This window comes from Engraulis encrasicolus, chromosome 2, assembly GCF_034702125.1.
Source record: "Engraulis encrasicolus isolate BLACKSEA-1 chromosome 2, IST_EnEncr_1.0, whole genome shotgun sequence".
In the NCBI taxonomy this organism is placed as follows: Eukaryota; Metazoa; Chordata; class Actinopteri; order Clupeiformes; family Engraulidae; genus Engraulis; species Engraulis encrasicolus.
Window position 1 is genome coordinate 41,898,597 of NC_085858.1, and position 17,456 is coordinate 41,916,052.

At 40.1% G+C, this 17,456-nt stretch overlaps 1 protein-coding gene across 1 annotated transcript; it reads left to right on the forward strand.

Annotated features, from left to right (window-relative positions):
* Positions 1–310: 310 nt before the first annotated feature.
* Positions 311–6,104, forward strand: LOC134464648 (uncharacterized). Its single transcript, XM_063218042.1, has 7 exons — positions 311–409; positions 3,936–4,072; positions 4,169–4,262; positions 4,748–5,080; positions 5,210–5,378; positions 5,465–5,589; positions 5,722–6,104. The coding sequence occupies exons 1-7, from the start codon at positions 311–313 to the stop codon at positions 6,046–6,048; spliced, it is 1,284 nt and encodes a 427-aa protein (XP_063074112.1). The 3' UTR covers positions 6,049–6,104.
* The last annotated feature ends 11,352 nt before the right edge of the window (positions 6,105–17,456 follow it).

A 17,456-nucleotide genomic window follows, 5' to 3' on the forward strand; every position in this document is an offset into this window, starting at 1 on the left:
GAACTTGACACTGCTCACAACACTCGCCAAAGTTGTCAACAACACCTCCAACAACATCAAGGAGGTGACGTTGAAATACTTCGAACCCGGCCATACCTTTATGAGTGCGGACCGCTTTCATCATGGAGTGGAAAAGTCAATGCGAAAACAACCTGGGGGTGTGGTCCTTGATTTCACTGATTTCAAGGAGGTGATTGCAATGTCAAATTCCGGTAGAGTCAAAGTGCTGGATCTCAACGCCTAGAACATCCTGGCCTGGAGCAGTGGCCACTCAGTCGTTAAAGTGAGAAATGCACCTCCAGTGACAAAAATGGCCGTCATTCAGCTAAGAAGAGGATCCAGGAGTCTCTTCTACAAGATGACCCATAACGAAGCACAATTCAAAGAGTGCGACTTCCTCATGAAGAAGGTAAGAAAGCACAACATATAATAACATGAAGGATCACCACACACTGGTGGACTTGATTTTGCTGTTTTTTCATTCAGACAAGAAAATGTAAAAATTAAAATAATAATTATATATATATATATATATACACAGCAAAACTGAAAGTGTAGTTTTGAGTTGATTTTCCTGGTGTTAAATATCCAGGAGTTAATTGGAGTTACTGGGAGTTGATTGTGGTGTTGTTTTAACACTGGGCGTGCACAAAAAGCTCTATGGGTGGTGTTGTTTTGAAGAGTTAAATGTCTAACACTGACTGAGAGTGACCTCCACATCCGGTTTCAACAAGTTACTTCCGTTTGGACGGCGGACATCTTGCAGCTCGCCATTCTTTTCCCGGTGCAAATATCCTGATTATAAAGGTAAGAGTCGTATAAATTCAAATGTGATGTTTGTTGTGAGAATGTTTAAATAGGCAAAGTAGGTTTAAGCTGTTTAAACTGGACTACTGCTAACTTTGCTGGAAGAACTAACTAGCCTATTAAGCTAATGGAGCCTTAGTTTGTAGCATACAGCACAAATTCATATAGCCTAGCCTAGGCTAATTTACCGCTATTCGACCGTCAGTGGGCTAACTAGTTTCATAATGAACATTTAGTTTTCTTCTCTTCGTTTCCCAAAGTAACGTGACGCACTGGTGAATCTGCATTACAGTTTCTGGCAAAAGGGCCTGTCGACAGTTGTCATGCTAGAATGAAACTAGGGCGGCAGGCAGAGGAGGAGGAGAACCCATGATTTCTAGTGCATTCCAGACCCAATCCAAAACTAGGATATCGCTGCAATTATCATCCGACTTCAGTTTAAACTTTGTTTGGGTGAGAGTAATGCGAGCAGCCCACACTTCGCTAGTTTGAGGTTCCACTTTGACTGGCGTTTCGAAGCATTTTTCGTTGTTGAAGGTTGGATACGTTCGATCTGGAATGTACCACAAGGTCCCCCTCTTGTAAATGCAAGATGGATGAGGCCGACCTTGCGTAGCTTTTAAACTTGCAGCCGTTGTGTCCGCCATTTCCCTCTTTTTATCTGGCGTTTGTAATAACTAGACAGCCTGTTGCTCATGTATCGGTCAATTCACTTATATCGGTAAGTATATTCTTATAAATTATCTAGAGTTAGGTGATGCATGTAGCGCAGACTACTACTACTGCCATGAATCGAGGATTTTTTTTACTGAAAAGGTTAATACCTCGAGATCCGCGGCTCTCGTGACCATCACTGCTCAACCCGAGCTTGGCTAATAAACTCATGTCAGGGTTATCAACGCAGTCTTTCGAGGGGCAGAAATGGTGATGTATGGCTACAAGTAATAATGTTATGAGACACGGATGAGACGTTTTTAAGTTGTTTGACTTGGAGACGTTTGGCACCGTGTCATGGTGTTATTGTGATGGAATTCCATTGCATGCATTTGAGCAATGATACTCATAAAGGTAGCTCTATTTGTTGACTGCATCGACGGGCTGTGCTGTTCTCTGAATGTTTCAAAAAAGTTGTGCTTGACATGCTACCCCCTGATGTTGTATGTTAAACAACTGCATGGTTACTGTAGTCGTTCCTGCTTTCGCATTCAATCAGAGAACGTTTTAGACACAATGGTGACCAGACTGAGTTGTTAATATCACATCGTTAGCTACCTCTTATGTGTAGGTGGTCGTGGTTGAGCTGGTATTACAGCTCTTATTGTATGCTGTGAGTTTCCATACAAACTTATCCTGAGTTAAATTGACTTTCTTTCTATCTGAAATGTTATTGATTCAATGAATGGGTAATTTCTGAAATGTGAAAAGCTGTGTACTCAAAATGTCTTCTTTCGACATGGTATATTCACATTGCATTTCTAAATATATTCCAGATGCAATTTTAGGACAACATGCTGCAGAAAGTTGAATATCGCAATGTGAGGAAGTACATCAGTTGGAATCCCGGAGTGACCCATGTGAACTTCATCAGTAAAGGTAAACACTTTGACTGATGCTGAAAGACAATGGGGAATGACTATATTGCAGCCAACAGGCCTAGGTGTTTTTCTGTCTGCATTCCTCTCTCATATCATTCAAAAGATATTGATGCTGCATTTCTGTATGGTTTTAAGAAAGATAGTAGCTGAACATTAAAATGATTCTATGTCCATCCTTGTATGCTCCTTGTATCTTAATGTGATATGTCATTAACTGCAAAGGACAACTGTAAACATTGCCTACATGGATGGCACTAAGGATCATTTGAGAGTTCAGTTAGTCATGGTTTCTCTTTCTTACAGTTAAAGAAAAGTTTGGGCTTCCTAATTCCTCTGAGCTTGAGCTGTTTGATGATACGGGCACAGCGATTGACGAGGACATTATCACAGAATTTTTGGAGTTCAACCCACATCTTTGCTTGACGGTTCGTGAAAAAACTTCAGATCAGGGTATGAATCTTTTGGTGTCTATGAGTAGTGTACATAATGCACGTATGTATCTACATATAATGCTTTTGGTCTTTGATGCAGCCAGTAATGGACTGATGGTGTGAAATTCAAGTAGAACTTCTGTCAATTTCACTATGATGTATTGCTCACGCTACCCTTGACTTGTCAGTACCCCATGATGCTGCATTTTTTAGCTCAGCCCTTTCTGAGATCTGAGCTATTCTAATGGGGGCAGACCCTGTTTGCATTAAAATCCTTCTTAACATGGGCATACTCCAAATGTTATCCCAAAAGGTACCACTGTTTGCTAGTTGTAAGCTGATGTTGCATAACCTTTTGGGTGTTATTTGGAATAAATCGAGATTAAAAAAAAAAAATAATAATGTAAACATACTCTGCCCCCATTACAATGACCAGGATCTCAGAAAAGGCTGAAGAAGAAAAATACTCTCAGGTACTGACAAGTCCAGGGGAGTGTGAGCATTACAACTACATGTTGAAATCGGCAGAAGTTATCCTTTAAGCTAAATGTACTACAGTACTTCATTGCATGGTAATTGATACGGACTATTGAGATTTGTTATAGGTAGAGCACGATATGTAGGATTGTGGCTAGAGTCTGCATTACAACTATGAAGCCCATTGCCAGATTGGAACTTTTTATGAATATTAACTCTAACTCTAGTAAAAACTAATATTTACTGGTCTGACTAAAATGCAGAAAGTTTCCCAACTACAGATGTATTTTACTGGAAAATGGATACTGCCACAAACATATAGTAATCAAAGGGTGTATTTTACTGTCTTCGTTCCTTTAGACCATTCCCCATCTACTTCAGATACTACATCTTCTCTCACGGACACCCTGTCCCTTTCGTCAAGCGACGACGACCTAAGAGAGAAAGGCATTTCTACAGGCTGTAGTAGACTGAGCATAGAGGGTAGTCCATCTGCTGTGAGGGCTCCCCTATCAGAGACTGCAAAAGAGGTAACATTTTAATGAAAGTGTCTTTTAGTGCTTGCAATTTCACATGTCCAAATGTTGTTTAATAATGATAATTACTTTGTATTTTGTGTAAGCAGATGGTCAAAAATGCCCTGCTTGGGAAATCTGGTGGAGAAGATATTCTGGAAGAGTATAAATCAGAAAAATCACTAAAGCACTGCACCAGGAGGCAACTTGTCAACATACTGGCAAGTCATATGACTGAGAGACATGGGTAAGACATATTAATTGAACTTTGTAAAGGGCTTAAACTTGTGCAATGCTATTGTCCTGCCTGATACTAAATTAATTTCTTGTCTTGTCACTACAGCCGGATTCCCACCCGTCAACAGAGGGAGAAGTATGCGCTGGGAATCATCACACTTTTTCCTGCACTGAAGGATCCATTCTCTCCGAAAGGCTATGTAAGTTTTGCAGATATTTATGGAAGTTTCTTTTAAAAATCATTACAATGTAACTAATATGACTGATGGACTGATTATTTTGCATTATATTATATTCATGGCAAGTTAGCAACTGAAGCAAGACACTTTTGAAGCTCGAGTATGCCATGAGCATCTATTTGAAATTGCAGGACCATAGACATAATGACCTGACTTTGTATAAGCGATTATACTGTCCTTTCATTTAGCTTTGCCTGATGTAAGATAATTTAAAAAAATATATATATATAAGGCTTTTGTGCCTTTATTTGATAGGACAATCTGAGATGGTGACAGGAAGCGACTGGGACAGAGAGACTGGGTTGGATCGGGAAATTACCCCGGCCGGACTTGAACCGGGGTCCCCATTGGCATGCAAACCCAAATGTGGGGGGCTTAGCGCGCTGCGCCACAGCGCCCCAGATGCAAGATCATTTCAATCTTCTTTAAATGTTAATTTCTTACAGGAGCATTTTTATGATGCAGAGAAAGGCACTGGATATTTGGCGTGGCGTCTGAAGACAATAAGCAGGGCTACAGCGAAGAGGCCAGCAAAGGAGCCATCCGTACCTAAAGACCAAGGGCCAAAATGGAGAAGACAAGCGACAACTCTGCCTGAGCAGCTAGATGGTGACTACTGCAGAGAACCCATTTCGTTCCTAATTCACACCCCTGAGGAAGCAAGTGTGCTGGAGAAAATGAAGATGACGCTTCAATATCGGCAGGACTTGGTCCATGACCCACAAACCCGCGCAGATGTCTTCAAAACATTCCCACGCTTTCTGGATGTCAAAGGACTCGTGAGTACAACTGTTTTAATTTGAGACATTTCAGTCTCTTATTGTCATTGTATCCTTTGTGTATAATTTAAACAACGTATCGATATAAAACTAATAGATATAAACCCTTGTTCAATTTGTGATTACCAGGTAAATGAAGACTTCACCCTGCTGTTTGGTGCTGAAACAAGTTCCAAGTTGCTTAACAAGTGGGATACAACATTCAAGCTGAAGATCATCAAGGAGGCCACCCAGCTGACTCCATCTACTGATCTGTGTCGTCTATTAAAAGCGGCTGAGAGGCACCCAGAGAGTGATGGTATGTTTGCACACAGTATAGTATAATTAATGCCATTTTAATGGTTTTTTTTTTCATGTTAATCACTGTCTTTTTCTCTCTGATAGACTGGGACAGTGACATGGCCACTCTCCTGCTGCTACTCCATCTTTTGCCCCCCATAGTTGGATGCAAGAAGAGGACCAAGATCAGCCCTACTGATGCAGCGGATAGAATGGTGCTTTTCCACAAGGTAAATTCCAAAAGTTATAGTAGTGTTTGTGAGAGATGACCTAGTATGGAACATGATCTAAAACCAACTGTCATGTTAGAATCAGTTAAGTCACTTGAGGGGGATCTTATTTTTTTGTTATGTGTTTTGCAGTCATGCAGCAGCATAGCGGAACGTCGTTTCGAAGTCCGAGAAGGAAAGCAGCCATTCATCATTGCAGTTGGCCGTGCTCGTAACAAGATCGACACCTACTACATTGCTGTTGACAAACAGCTCATTCCATGCCGTGATACCAGCTCACTGGGTGCGTTTGACGAACTTTTCAAATGCCACTACGTCTTCAACCTCTCGTATGATGAGTCGCTGGTTCAGCTCTACACTTTTCTACAGACCGCTGTATTCAACATCGATGTAACCCGCACATGGGTGTCACCACGTGTCCGTGAGTTGCGCGCCAAGATCTTGAATGACAATGTTTAAACATGTTCTCCGTTAAAGCCTTGCATACCACCATTCAGGTTCAATAAGCCACTTGTGCAGAGGACACAGATTTTACCCAAGCACCAAGTTCAAATACTCTTCAGCGCCAGTTCAGTTCATCTGCAGGTTAAAAAAAACATTCATGGTAATGATTTGTCACTGTGATGAAACGGCAGTAGGGTGGCCTCGTTGATCTTCAGATTGAACCTGATTTTGTAATGTTGTATCTAATTTACCTGCCGTGGTGCTTGTATTTGTGGACTGCTTAACACATCTTCTGTATCAATCGAAAACCGATAAATACTTCTGTGGTGCAAGTTCCTTTAGATCACATCCATTGTTTTCAGAACACCAGGCATGCATAAAGTCACACTGTACTTAACTGCATTCTGATACATCTGCCCCCTAACTTAAAACCCAATAATGATATAGTTGCATTGTTTCATGCTGATGGTTTCTCTTGTACATATAAGGTATGTTAAGCAGTCCACAAGTACTGTATTGTGGCAGATCAGTTCTTTACAAAATACCGCCAAGCCTATTATTACAGATGGAGAGAATATGATTTTAATGATTTGTAGTCAAAGCAACAGTTTGGGTTTAAAGAGGAATTCAACTTAAAAATGGCTTACCGTTTTTTTCACGTTTCTAGAACTTGATGCATGGCATCCTTGAAGGGGTTGTACAGTATGAAAGCAAGTTGCTATTAGAATACCTGTCGAAATGTATTTTGACAACCTGTTTTTCTGTCTTGAATGTATGTTTTTGACTATGGGTACTTGGAGCGGAAAAATCATCCAAGGGTTAATTTGGATAGTGGTTACAATACAATAGATTGAACTCAATTCAGACGGTGGCCTTTGCTGTTGCTTCTACTACAAATCATTTAACATCATTTCTCTCCATCTGTTACAATGGGCATGACTGTACATTTAAAACATTTAATAATGGAACACCATGTCTTATTCACCCAGCTGTATCCAAATAGATATACAGGGGTTGGACAAAATAATGGAAACACCTGTCATTTTAGAGTGGGAAGCTACCTCTTGTGTCCACAGTTAGTCCTGTTGGATGTGGTTCATACTTCTTGGTGGTATGCAGATGTTACCTTGGATACTGTGGCTCTTGATGCATCACAAAGACTGGCTGTCTAGGTCAAAGATGCAACAGTTACGCGCGCACCAAGAATGTCTCCTTTTTGAACTTTGATATGTCATCCATGTTGTGTGCATTGCAACATTTTGAGCAAAACTATGCACTTACCCTGCTAATAGAATCTTCACACTTCACCTTACTGGTGCAATGTGCATTTAATAAAGATTGGCTAACAGGCTGGTCCACTGAGCGATGAAACTTCCCACTCTGAAATGACGAGCGTTTCCATTATTTTGTCCAACCCCTCTATGATCCCGGAAAACCATTATATGTTCCATTATCCGAGTTGTATCCGAAAAATTGGACCCCTAATTCATATGTGGAGTATGAGGTTCGAAGCAAACCACTATGTCTTAAGTAACAACACAGATATTTTTTTTAAACATTTTTCAATGTCGCTTGCCAAAAAACACCAGATGTTGATCATTTACAATTGGGAGACATCCCTTTTAAACCACATTGAGTATGGTCCCCTGAAAGCATTTGATCCAGATGATGATCAACTACCGTAACTGTGTTAAAGGATGACTTCTACCAATTTCAATATGCTGTTGTATTGCTCACACTACCCTCGACTTGTCAGTACCCCGTGATGTTTAATTTTTCGGCTCAGCCCTCTCAGAGATCTGATCTATTCTAATGGGGGCAAACCTTCTTAACCTAGGCCTACAGGTACTCCAAATATTATCCCAAAGGTATCGCGTTTACCAATTGTCTACTGATGTTGCATAACCTTTTGGATGTTGTTGTTTATTGATGTAATAAACAACTCTGCCCCCATTGCAATGACCAGGATCTCGGAAAAGGCTAAAGGGGGGAAACATTCTCAGGTACTGACAAGTACAGGGTAGTGTGAGCATTACAACTGCATGTCAAAATTGGTTGGAGTTAACCTTTAAGATCAGCGGGACAGTGTTGGATTGGTTGTAGCCCATCTAGTGGCACTGACAATAATATTCCTTTTGTTTTATATGGTGAATTCAGGTTAATTGGGCCACTCTGAAGAATGAGGTCCATTTCATTGCCACTAAGCTTGATGTTGAATGCTTCAGTTAACATTGTCATGTGTACAAAGTGTGTGAATCAGATGACAAAGTTGTAATCAGTGAAAATTTTGTGGAAATGTATATGCCCTTTGACCTGCAGAGTAGTTATACTACTGATTGTCTTTACATGATTGTACCATTTATTTTTGTGGTGTCATTTGTAACCGTTTCTAATGCTTGGTGTATTAAACATGATAAATAACACTTAACACTTGTAGAAACATTAATTTAATTTAGATTGTATATTTCATGTATGTAAATGTGCACTCCACGCAGTACAGAATCTGAACATTTTAGAAAAAGCAGTATTTATTGTATAACATAACACCAATTAGTGTTACATGGTAACCCCTATAGTGAGTTGAGCTAAGCTAATTCAACACTCAAATGTGTTAAAAATAGAACACTGTGGGTGTTAAGATGTTTCACTTAAAGTGAAAAGTTTTAACACTAATTGGTGAGGAATTCAACACTCAAATGTGTTAAAAATAGAACACTGTGGGTGTTAAGATGTTAACACCTAAAGTGAAAAATTGGTGTGAAAAATACACTAGAATAGAGTTAAAATGTAACACTGTGGGTGTTAAAGAAGTAACACTGAAATAGAGTTAAACTATTTACACTATCCATAGTGTTGATTTAACTCTGAACCGGTGAGCATTATATAAACTCAGGAAAAGTGTTAAATTTAACTCTATGGGAGTTGATTTAACACCGGCCGATTTGCTGTGTATATATATATATATATATATATATATATATATATATATATATATCCAAACCAACCCAAAGAGATTCATAGCAGGATAAAGACCAAATGTCAACTAAATTAGTTTTTCAGTGCATAAAATCTATGTTTAAATATGTTGACTTGGTTTTCAATATTTATCTGATTTTAGTGTGGTAAATATTCAAAACAACAATTATGTCAGAGTCACAGCTATTCCGCCAATCTAATGCAAAGATATTGGAAATGAGCACCTCAATGAACATGAAAAAAGTCACACTATTCATCTGAATCCCCTATGCCATGAACATGGACCATTATGTCATTGCCACATCAACTTTATGGAAATTATAAGACCAGTTCTACATGTTTGGGTGCCATTATGGGTTTTTGATACGTTTTTTGGAAAAAAATTATGTGCAGAAAAGTATTTTGCAAACAAATGTGCAAAAAATCTCATTATATAATGCAGAAATGGATTCCCTGACCATGAAAACATATGAGTAGACACCAGAAATACATATGTACTCCTTTCACAACAGGAGAAATGACGTATTGTAGTGTATGGGACTGTCCGGCGGCCATATTGGATTTGTAATATGAAAAAGCTGGCAATTTTTTTTTCAGGCAAGAAATATGTTTTCCTCACCATAAATCACCAAACTGAAGGCAAAGGGCAACCAACAGCTTTTCAGAAATGCATACAACAACCAAAAATCTATGCCGGGTCAATTTTGACCCGAACACCACAGATGTAAAAAAAAAATTTTGGACCTTTAAAATGTACTAAAATGATGAAACATATTTTTTTGTGTTGAAATGATTGTGACTGAGGATGAGATGAAGCCTTATTCCAAGAAAATAAAGGAAAGTGTGTTTTTTTCACACTAAAACTTGAAAACGGGTCAAAAATAACCCGAACACAACATAAGGGTTAAGACACATTTCACCAAGTCAAGTCCAAGTCCAAGTCGTGCCAAAGCCAAGCCAAGTCTCATTTTTTTCAAGGCACTAACAAGTCACCTTTATTCTATGCGCAACATTGGCAATTACTTTTGGTCATAAGTTCATTACTTCTCCACACTGCTCTGTATGTCACCCTTTGTCAGCCGCGTTCTGAACAAAAATAGTAGGCCTACTGGTATTGTTTAAGGGCAATTCATTTAATATTTCATTTTTTTCATATAATTTTTCATATAATTTTTCGATTGCATACATATGCAAAAAAATAAATACATTTAGACTTGCCATACTATTGCAAGTCATTGCAAGCTAAAACTGTCAAGTCAAATCAAGTCTCGAATCAATAGCGTGCAAGGCGAGTCAAGTCACAAGTCATTCCTAATATTGCCAAGTCAAGTCTTAACCCTCTATTGCATGGCGTTGCCATATGGCAACAAATTCTTTTGAGTTTTTCAAATAGAGAATGACATATTATGCACCACTATCCCATTGTGTGTGAAAAGGGGACTTTAATTTTGAAATATTTATCAGTTTGATGACATCACTTCATAAGGAATACTTTAGGACATATTGTCACCATTAAAAAAATCAATATAAATCTGGGGTAAGTTAACTTTCATTTTTTATCATTCAATGCAAATATAAAGTTATAGTAGCTTTGTAAAGGGCTAAAATGAATTTGTTGCCATATGGCAACAACATGCATACGGTGACATTTATTCTATTCATGCATCCCAATGGGTTCCCATTGAGTTACATAGGACAGGGCTATACTGACACTACAATTGCAATTAGATCATTTTAACTTGAAAACATATTAAAATCATTAATATTATGTTAATTTGATGTTTTAACTAATAATTTATATAATATATTAACAAATATATTCATTTCCTGAACAGAAAATTCAGTTTTTGCAAAAGGTTTATGTGAAAGTGATGGTTCAATAAGTGTTTTTCTGAATGTGTTGTGACTTCAATCACAGGCATGAAAACGGGCCAGGGGTGAAAAAGGTGAGAAAGGTGCGGCATGGCGCGGTGGCACGGAGCGGCGCGTGTGGTGTGCAGTGGCATTTTTGGGGGATAGTGTTGTGTAAGAGTCATACTAGGGGGGTCTGGGGGCATGGTCTCCCATGGAAGAAAATGTAGCTAAAACCATCTTTATATGATGACTTTTGAGCATACTGTAGCGACCCAGAAAGAAAGAAAGAAAGAAAGAAAGAAAGAAATGGGTTTTGGTTCTCAGCCTTTAAAAAAAAAAAAATTCCCCCTTGACCTCATCAAAACCCTGCCAATGCCCCCCTTAAAAATAAAATAGACTAATGCCCCTCAATGGCAACTAAGTACCCCCTCATCACAACACTATCCAATGTCGACTCAACGCTTGCCTGGTTGTGATCTTTGAACAGTTAATCATTATTTCAGACAACTTGTAATACAAAAAAATCTTTGTCACAGTATGGATAAACTACTGAAATTTTTGTCCATTCACCTAGTATATTTGTTTCCCTATGAAAAAAATAATAGGAAAGCTCCAACTTTGACCGTGAAAAAAACTGTTTGACCGTGTCCCACTAAATATAAATCAGTAGATTTCTAATATCTTATTTAGATGTAGGCTACCAAGGGATTGCAAACAACTTGGAATGATTCCTATAACAATTGACTAAGTTAGGTTTCGCTCTTTCTCCCTCTCCCGCTCTCTCGTGCGTGCTATAAGAAGCTGCAGCATATGATTCGAAGCATGATGTTGGATGCCTCACGTAGCCTAGCCTATATGCGCTTCCTCCCCGTAGCGCCTACTTTCACCATTCAGTGTTGCCAGATGTGTCTGACCAAATCCCGCCCAAAAGGTTCTCAAAAACCGCCAAAATGCGCTAAATTCCGCCCAAATTCAACAAATTACATTGACTTTTATGGGCCCAAAACGGCTTAAAAACCCGCCAAATAGCCAAATTTTCCCGTTTTTGCCCGCCGACGCTCATCCCAAGTAGCCCAATTGGGCGGGCACCCGCCCAATCTGGCAACACTGTCACCATTTCGTATCGCACAGACCTGTTAAAATAGCCGTCAGGAAAACGTGCTGTAGGCCTACCCAAGATTTCATTAACGGAGCTCTTTTGAGAATAAATACTTTTTTACGTGGGCAGGGCGAATTCGGTTTCAAATTATTAGGAAAAATAGTGTGGCTAACTACATCCACTCACTTCTGATCGAAATGCTTCCGTCTTGATGTTCTCATAACAAGAATCATGATCTCAAATAGCCACCTCTCTGGGAAACGTGTAGACTATCTGTGACAGATCGTTTGGACATTTTCTTATAATCAGAGGTGTTCTACAAGTATAAAGAAAGATATTTGATACAACCACGCCAGCCCCGCAGACCAAAGCTGCACCTGTTTTGAATTGTGCTTTCAAAGACGGGGGGCACTCGCCATTCCGACATAGCACCATTCCGACATGACGCCATTGCGACATCCCGTCATTCCGACATTTTGGTATCACCATTCCGACAATTTAATGTCACCATTCCGACACTTGTGGGACAAAGACAAGTATGAAGGGCGGGACTTAGATTGAGCTCGTTCACGTTATTGGCTGTGCCGACAGCAACAAATGCTGTGATTGGCCAAACGTCATTGTCAGTTGTGGAATCTCTCTGTATGAAGTTTTCTGCGGTAGAGCGCTACACAATGATACAGTAAGTTGGCGCTACACTTTTCTCCTCGCTCAACAACCCCCTAAAATGTTCTCCTCGGATCTACACGATTCACAGAAATGACCCATTTTGATTTCAAAACGGCGAGTTTCGCTGAAAGGTGAGGGATTTTCATGCCTGCAATCAGGTAAAACGTCTTCATTTTCATCCTTAGAACATGCATCCCAGTCTATTTTATGGTAGGAGAAGGAGAAATATTCCTGTAGCTCTTCCTGTAGAAGACAGTGAGGATGAGCTAGTGGGAAGTGACGAGGAAGGAGATATTGACATAAACCTTGATGAGGAGATTGAGCCAGAATCAGAGTCAGAATCAGAGCAAGAAGAACCAGTGGAAGAAGGTAAAGGTGTCTGATAGGTATTTGCTAAGGGTATGTGTGCGACAGAGTATGCGTGTGTGTGTGTGTATGTGTGTGTGCGCGTGCGCACGCATGTGTGTGTGAGAGAGAGAGTTTGTGTGTGTGAGAGACTAAGGGCTGCCTACACGGGAATGATTTTCTATGCCAGTGACAAGGTTCCCCTGGCCTAACCATATGAAACCCACCAGAAACGTGGCCCAAAACGAGTTTTTTGAATAATGGGTTCCAGAGTGCGAAAATCGAGTAACGCAGGCGTTTGCGTTGCCATTGTTCCAGGCGAAACGGATTGGTTTACATCTGCGTCACAGCCACATGGCCAAAAACAGTGAGGTATCTTCACAGTGACCACTAGCTTTGCGCACAACATTAATTCCATGCACAATGGCATCATCAGACAACTGTTTGTGTGGACTGTGGAGACTCTTTCATTTCTACCACGGTCAATGTTTCAAACTGCCCAGTGTGGGTCACTCGTGTTCAAAATCCCCAGTCCATATTTTAATGGGGCCGTGTAGGTTAGGTTTTCTGACCAAAAAACCCTGACAAACACGAAGCAAAGCTTCATATTATCTTTTAACTGCGCACCCAAACAGTTATCAGCAATACATATTATTTATATGTCACTAGTTGAAACAGGTGTAATGGGCAGAAAGAGGAGGAGAAGCGGTGAGCGCGCAGCAGCCTCCAGAGGAGGGAGAAATACCTGCCCGGTATTGGTATTGAACACCTTAGTTTAAACTTCTCAAATTAAAAAAGCAGCATAAAGTGTAGAACACAATCAACAGATGCCTAAATGGCAATGATTCACTACTCTAGTCACTCCACAAGCTAAGGTGCCACATGCGCAAAGCTGGTAGCCTATTTTTGCACGTAGCACTCACTTCAGCATAATGAAAAATAACAACTATGCGATGCTGGTTTTGAAAACAAGTCGGCTAGCAGCAAATGCTAGTACACATGTTGGGATAAGAAATTCCTTTAGTAACTTGACATGCTCCTCCTGCATACAAAACATCATACTTCACTAATGAAAGGAGTAAAGACATCAGACTTAGAACTTCGTGAGGGCCAACCAGTTATGTAGACTGTAAACTCCCTGGTGATTGTTCTAATGTCTTCCAAAATATTCCAGAAGTTGCAGCATGCATTCTTATTCTTGTAAGAGCAACTTTGTCGAAGCATGGTGCTAACCAGCATGATTCAGCACAGTCTGTTGTTTTATCTAACTTGTCTCTGTGGCATCTAGTAATGTTCAATTATGCAGCTTGCACATTCTGATATTCTGAACCTGCTATATGTACGCGCTTGCGGAGACGAGAGTAAAGCGCATAATAAAACCGTCTTTCGCTTTTTACAAAGGGGGGAAATGACGCTATTTTTTTGTTAAACTATCCGTCGCTTAAAATGGACATAACTTCGGAATGGGAGAGGCTAGAAATGTATCGTTTTTAGTCATAAAAAGCTAAGATCTTCAGCTTTTAAACAAGCCTGTAGATCGAAAACAAAATTTGCTGGGTCTGTTAAAAAAATGTGAAACTTTCTGGCACTGTCAGAGACTGGTGTAAGGTCCCTGCGTGACAGGTCATTTGCATGATAAGAGTATGGGCGATCAAGGCCATTAGCGAATACTTTGTTCTCAACAACTTCACATAAAGAAATGTGTATTCTGAAGCAAGCCTGTCGTTGTCATTAGGACCCGAACTTTTCACTGAAACATGCTGTATGGTCGCAACTCGGATTTAAAAAATATCGCGTTGCGGTGTCATCTGGCCGAAGCCATATAATAGAGAGAGCGGGTTGGGAGAGAGAGAGTTGGGGTTAAGGGGGAAGGGTAGCAAGAGGACAAGGCAGGACAAAGGGAGAATTTTGTATCTACACTATGTGTACTTACCTCTATTTGAAATTAATGAAATTAATTTTAAATGGTTACTTATCTGTTCCTTTTAAATATCCCCAGGTGACCCAGTGGAGGATGACTTTCAGAAGGCAAAAGCCCTGAAGTGGCACACGAACCGCACAATTCCCCCAGCCCCAACCTGGAAAGGCTCCCTTCCAGAAGCAAGTGCATTAACTAATCCAGTTGACTACTTCCGAAATCTCCTCTAAGAAGATATGATGGAAGAAATGGTATAGCAGAGCAACCTCTACGCCTTACAGGTTGATATCACCAAACCCCTGAACCTCACCAAAGAAGAATTGGAACAGTTCATTGATGTGGGCTTTTACATGTCCATCAATAACCTCCCCAAAACCAGGATGTACTGGAACCCCCAGACAAGGGTGGAGTCGGTTGCCACTCCAATCCAATCGGTGGGAGTTTAAAAAGAAAAACCTCCACTTTGTCAATAATGAGCATCAAGTTCTCGGGGCGGACAAGCTTTTCAAGATCAGGCCTTTACTGGAAAACCAAAGAAACCAAACCAAGAAACCAAAGCGCTGGGGCTTCAAGATGCTCGTGCTCGCGGACCAACATGGCATTGTGCACAATTTTGATGTGTTCTCCGGCCAAATCGCTGCACAACCAGGATTCCCCAACATTGGAGCCAGTGGGAACATTGTTCTGCAGCTTGCCTCAGTCATCCCTGAAAACTTCTCTCACAAGATCTTCTTTGATAGCTGGTTTTGTGGCGTAGACCTTCAGGTTCTTCTGGAGAAAAAGAAGATCCACAGTGTGGGCACTGTACAAAAATCAAGGCTGGCAGGGTGCACGTTCTTGGAGGATAATGTGATGAAAGCCAATGGAAGGGGCACTTTCCAGGAGAAGATGACCAATCACAAGGGAGTGAACCTCTGGGCTGTAAAGTGGTTTGACAATCGCCCTGTGACCCTGCTAAGCACCTTTGTGTCAGCCAACCCCACGTCAGAGGTGGAGAGGTGGGACAAGAAGGAGAAAAAAGTTGTGAAGGTGAAGCGTCCCAACATAGTTGGGACATACAACAAGAGCATAGGAGGGGTGGATCTCCTAGATTCTTTACTTGCGTTGTACAGAATCAAGATCAGGTCAAAGAAATGGTACCACCGCATCTTTTTCCACATGTTGGATCTGGTGCTTGTGCAGGCGTGGCTGCTTTATCGCCGTGACATCCAATCCCTGATGCCTGGAGAGAAGGCTATGGCCCTGCTGGATTTCAAGATCCAGGTAGCATCCTGCATGTGCAAGGAAAAGAAAAGGATGAAAAGAAAAGGGAGACCTTCCCTGCTCTTGTAGAAAAAGCGAGGGCGCCCCAGGGTTGTGCCTCCAGACCCAGTAAGAAGGGATAGCGTGGATCACTGGCCCTTCTGTTCAGCTGAAAAAGGAAGATACAAAATGGCGGAATGCAAAGGCATTGTCAGAATGAAGTGCACAAAATGCAATGTTTTCTTGTGCATCACACAGGAGCGCAATTGTTTCATTGAATTTCATCAGCGATGAAAATGCTGGATGATGATCCTGATGATGATTATGTTCTCGTTCTCCAACGTTATCTCGTTCTCTATCTCAAATGAATTTTTTTTTAAAGGACAAATGAAATTGCTAAAATGCTTACTTTTTATTTGCTAAATGATATTCCTGAATAAAGAATACTGCAAAATTACAATGGCAATAAAATACGTTTTGTGAAACGAGTAAATTGTGTCCGTGTGTCTGCTATCAGGGGTATATAAATGGCTTTTTAGACTGTTATTGTTTATATTAATGGTAAAAAAACAAATAAAACTAAATGTATTTTACTTAAAATAAATTATACTAAACATTTCCTTCAATAATGGCATATTTTTTAAAGAAACATAGATTTCAAGGTATGTTCACCGAACCCGCGTTGTTGCCATATGGCAACAAATTACCAACTACCCCCCCCCCCCCCCAAAAAAATGTTTTCAATTAAAAAAAAAAAAAAAAAGTCTTATTTAACCACTTTTAAGTTTAAAAAACACATTTATAAAACTATTTGATGTTGAAAAGAGTGTTCATGCAATAGAGGGTTAAGTCAAGTCATTTGAGTTCTCAAGTCTGACTCAAGTCCAAGTCACAAGTCCCAAGTCCACATCTCTGGTATATGCAATATGTTCTCCCCTTTACTGTGGAGGTTGTTAGTGATGTGACTTTCTGATGTTTTGGGACTTTTCTTTGTAGCTCTGATAGTATGTCTGTCATCAACTACTGTTGTTTTTCCTTGACCAACATTTTTAATATCTGTTACTCAGTACACCAGTAGTTTCTTTCTTTTCCAGGACATTCCTAATTGTTGTACTTACTATGGCAAATGACCATGGATCCTGTTATTGAATTTATGAACTTTTGTTTGATTAAAGTTTAAACCCAAATGGTTGTGTGTATTTTTGTTCTTTATGTTCAGTGATATCTACACGACTAGAAAGCAAATATGCTAACAGAACGCTATCCCAAATGCAGATGCAATGCAGGATTTCCCCCAGCAGGTGGTCATCATGACAACAA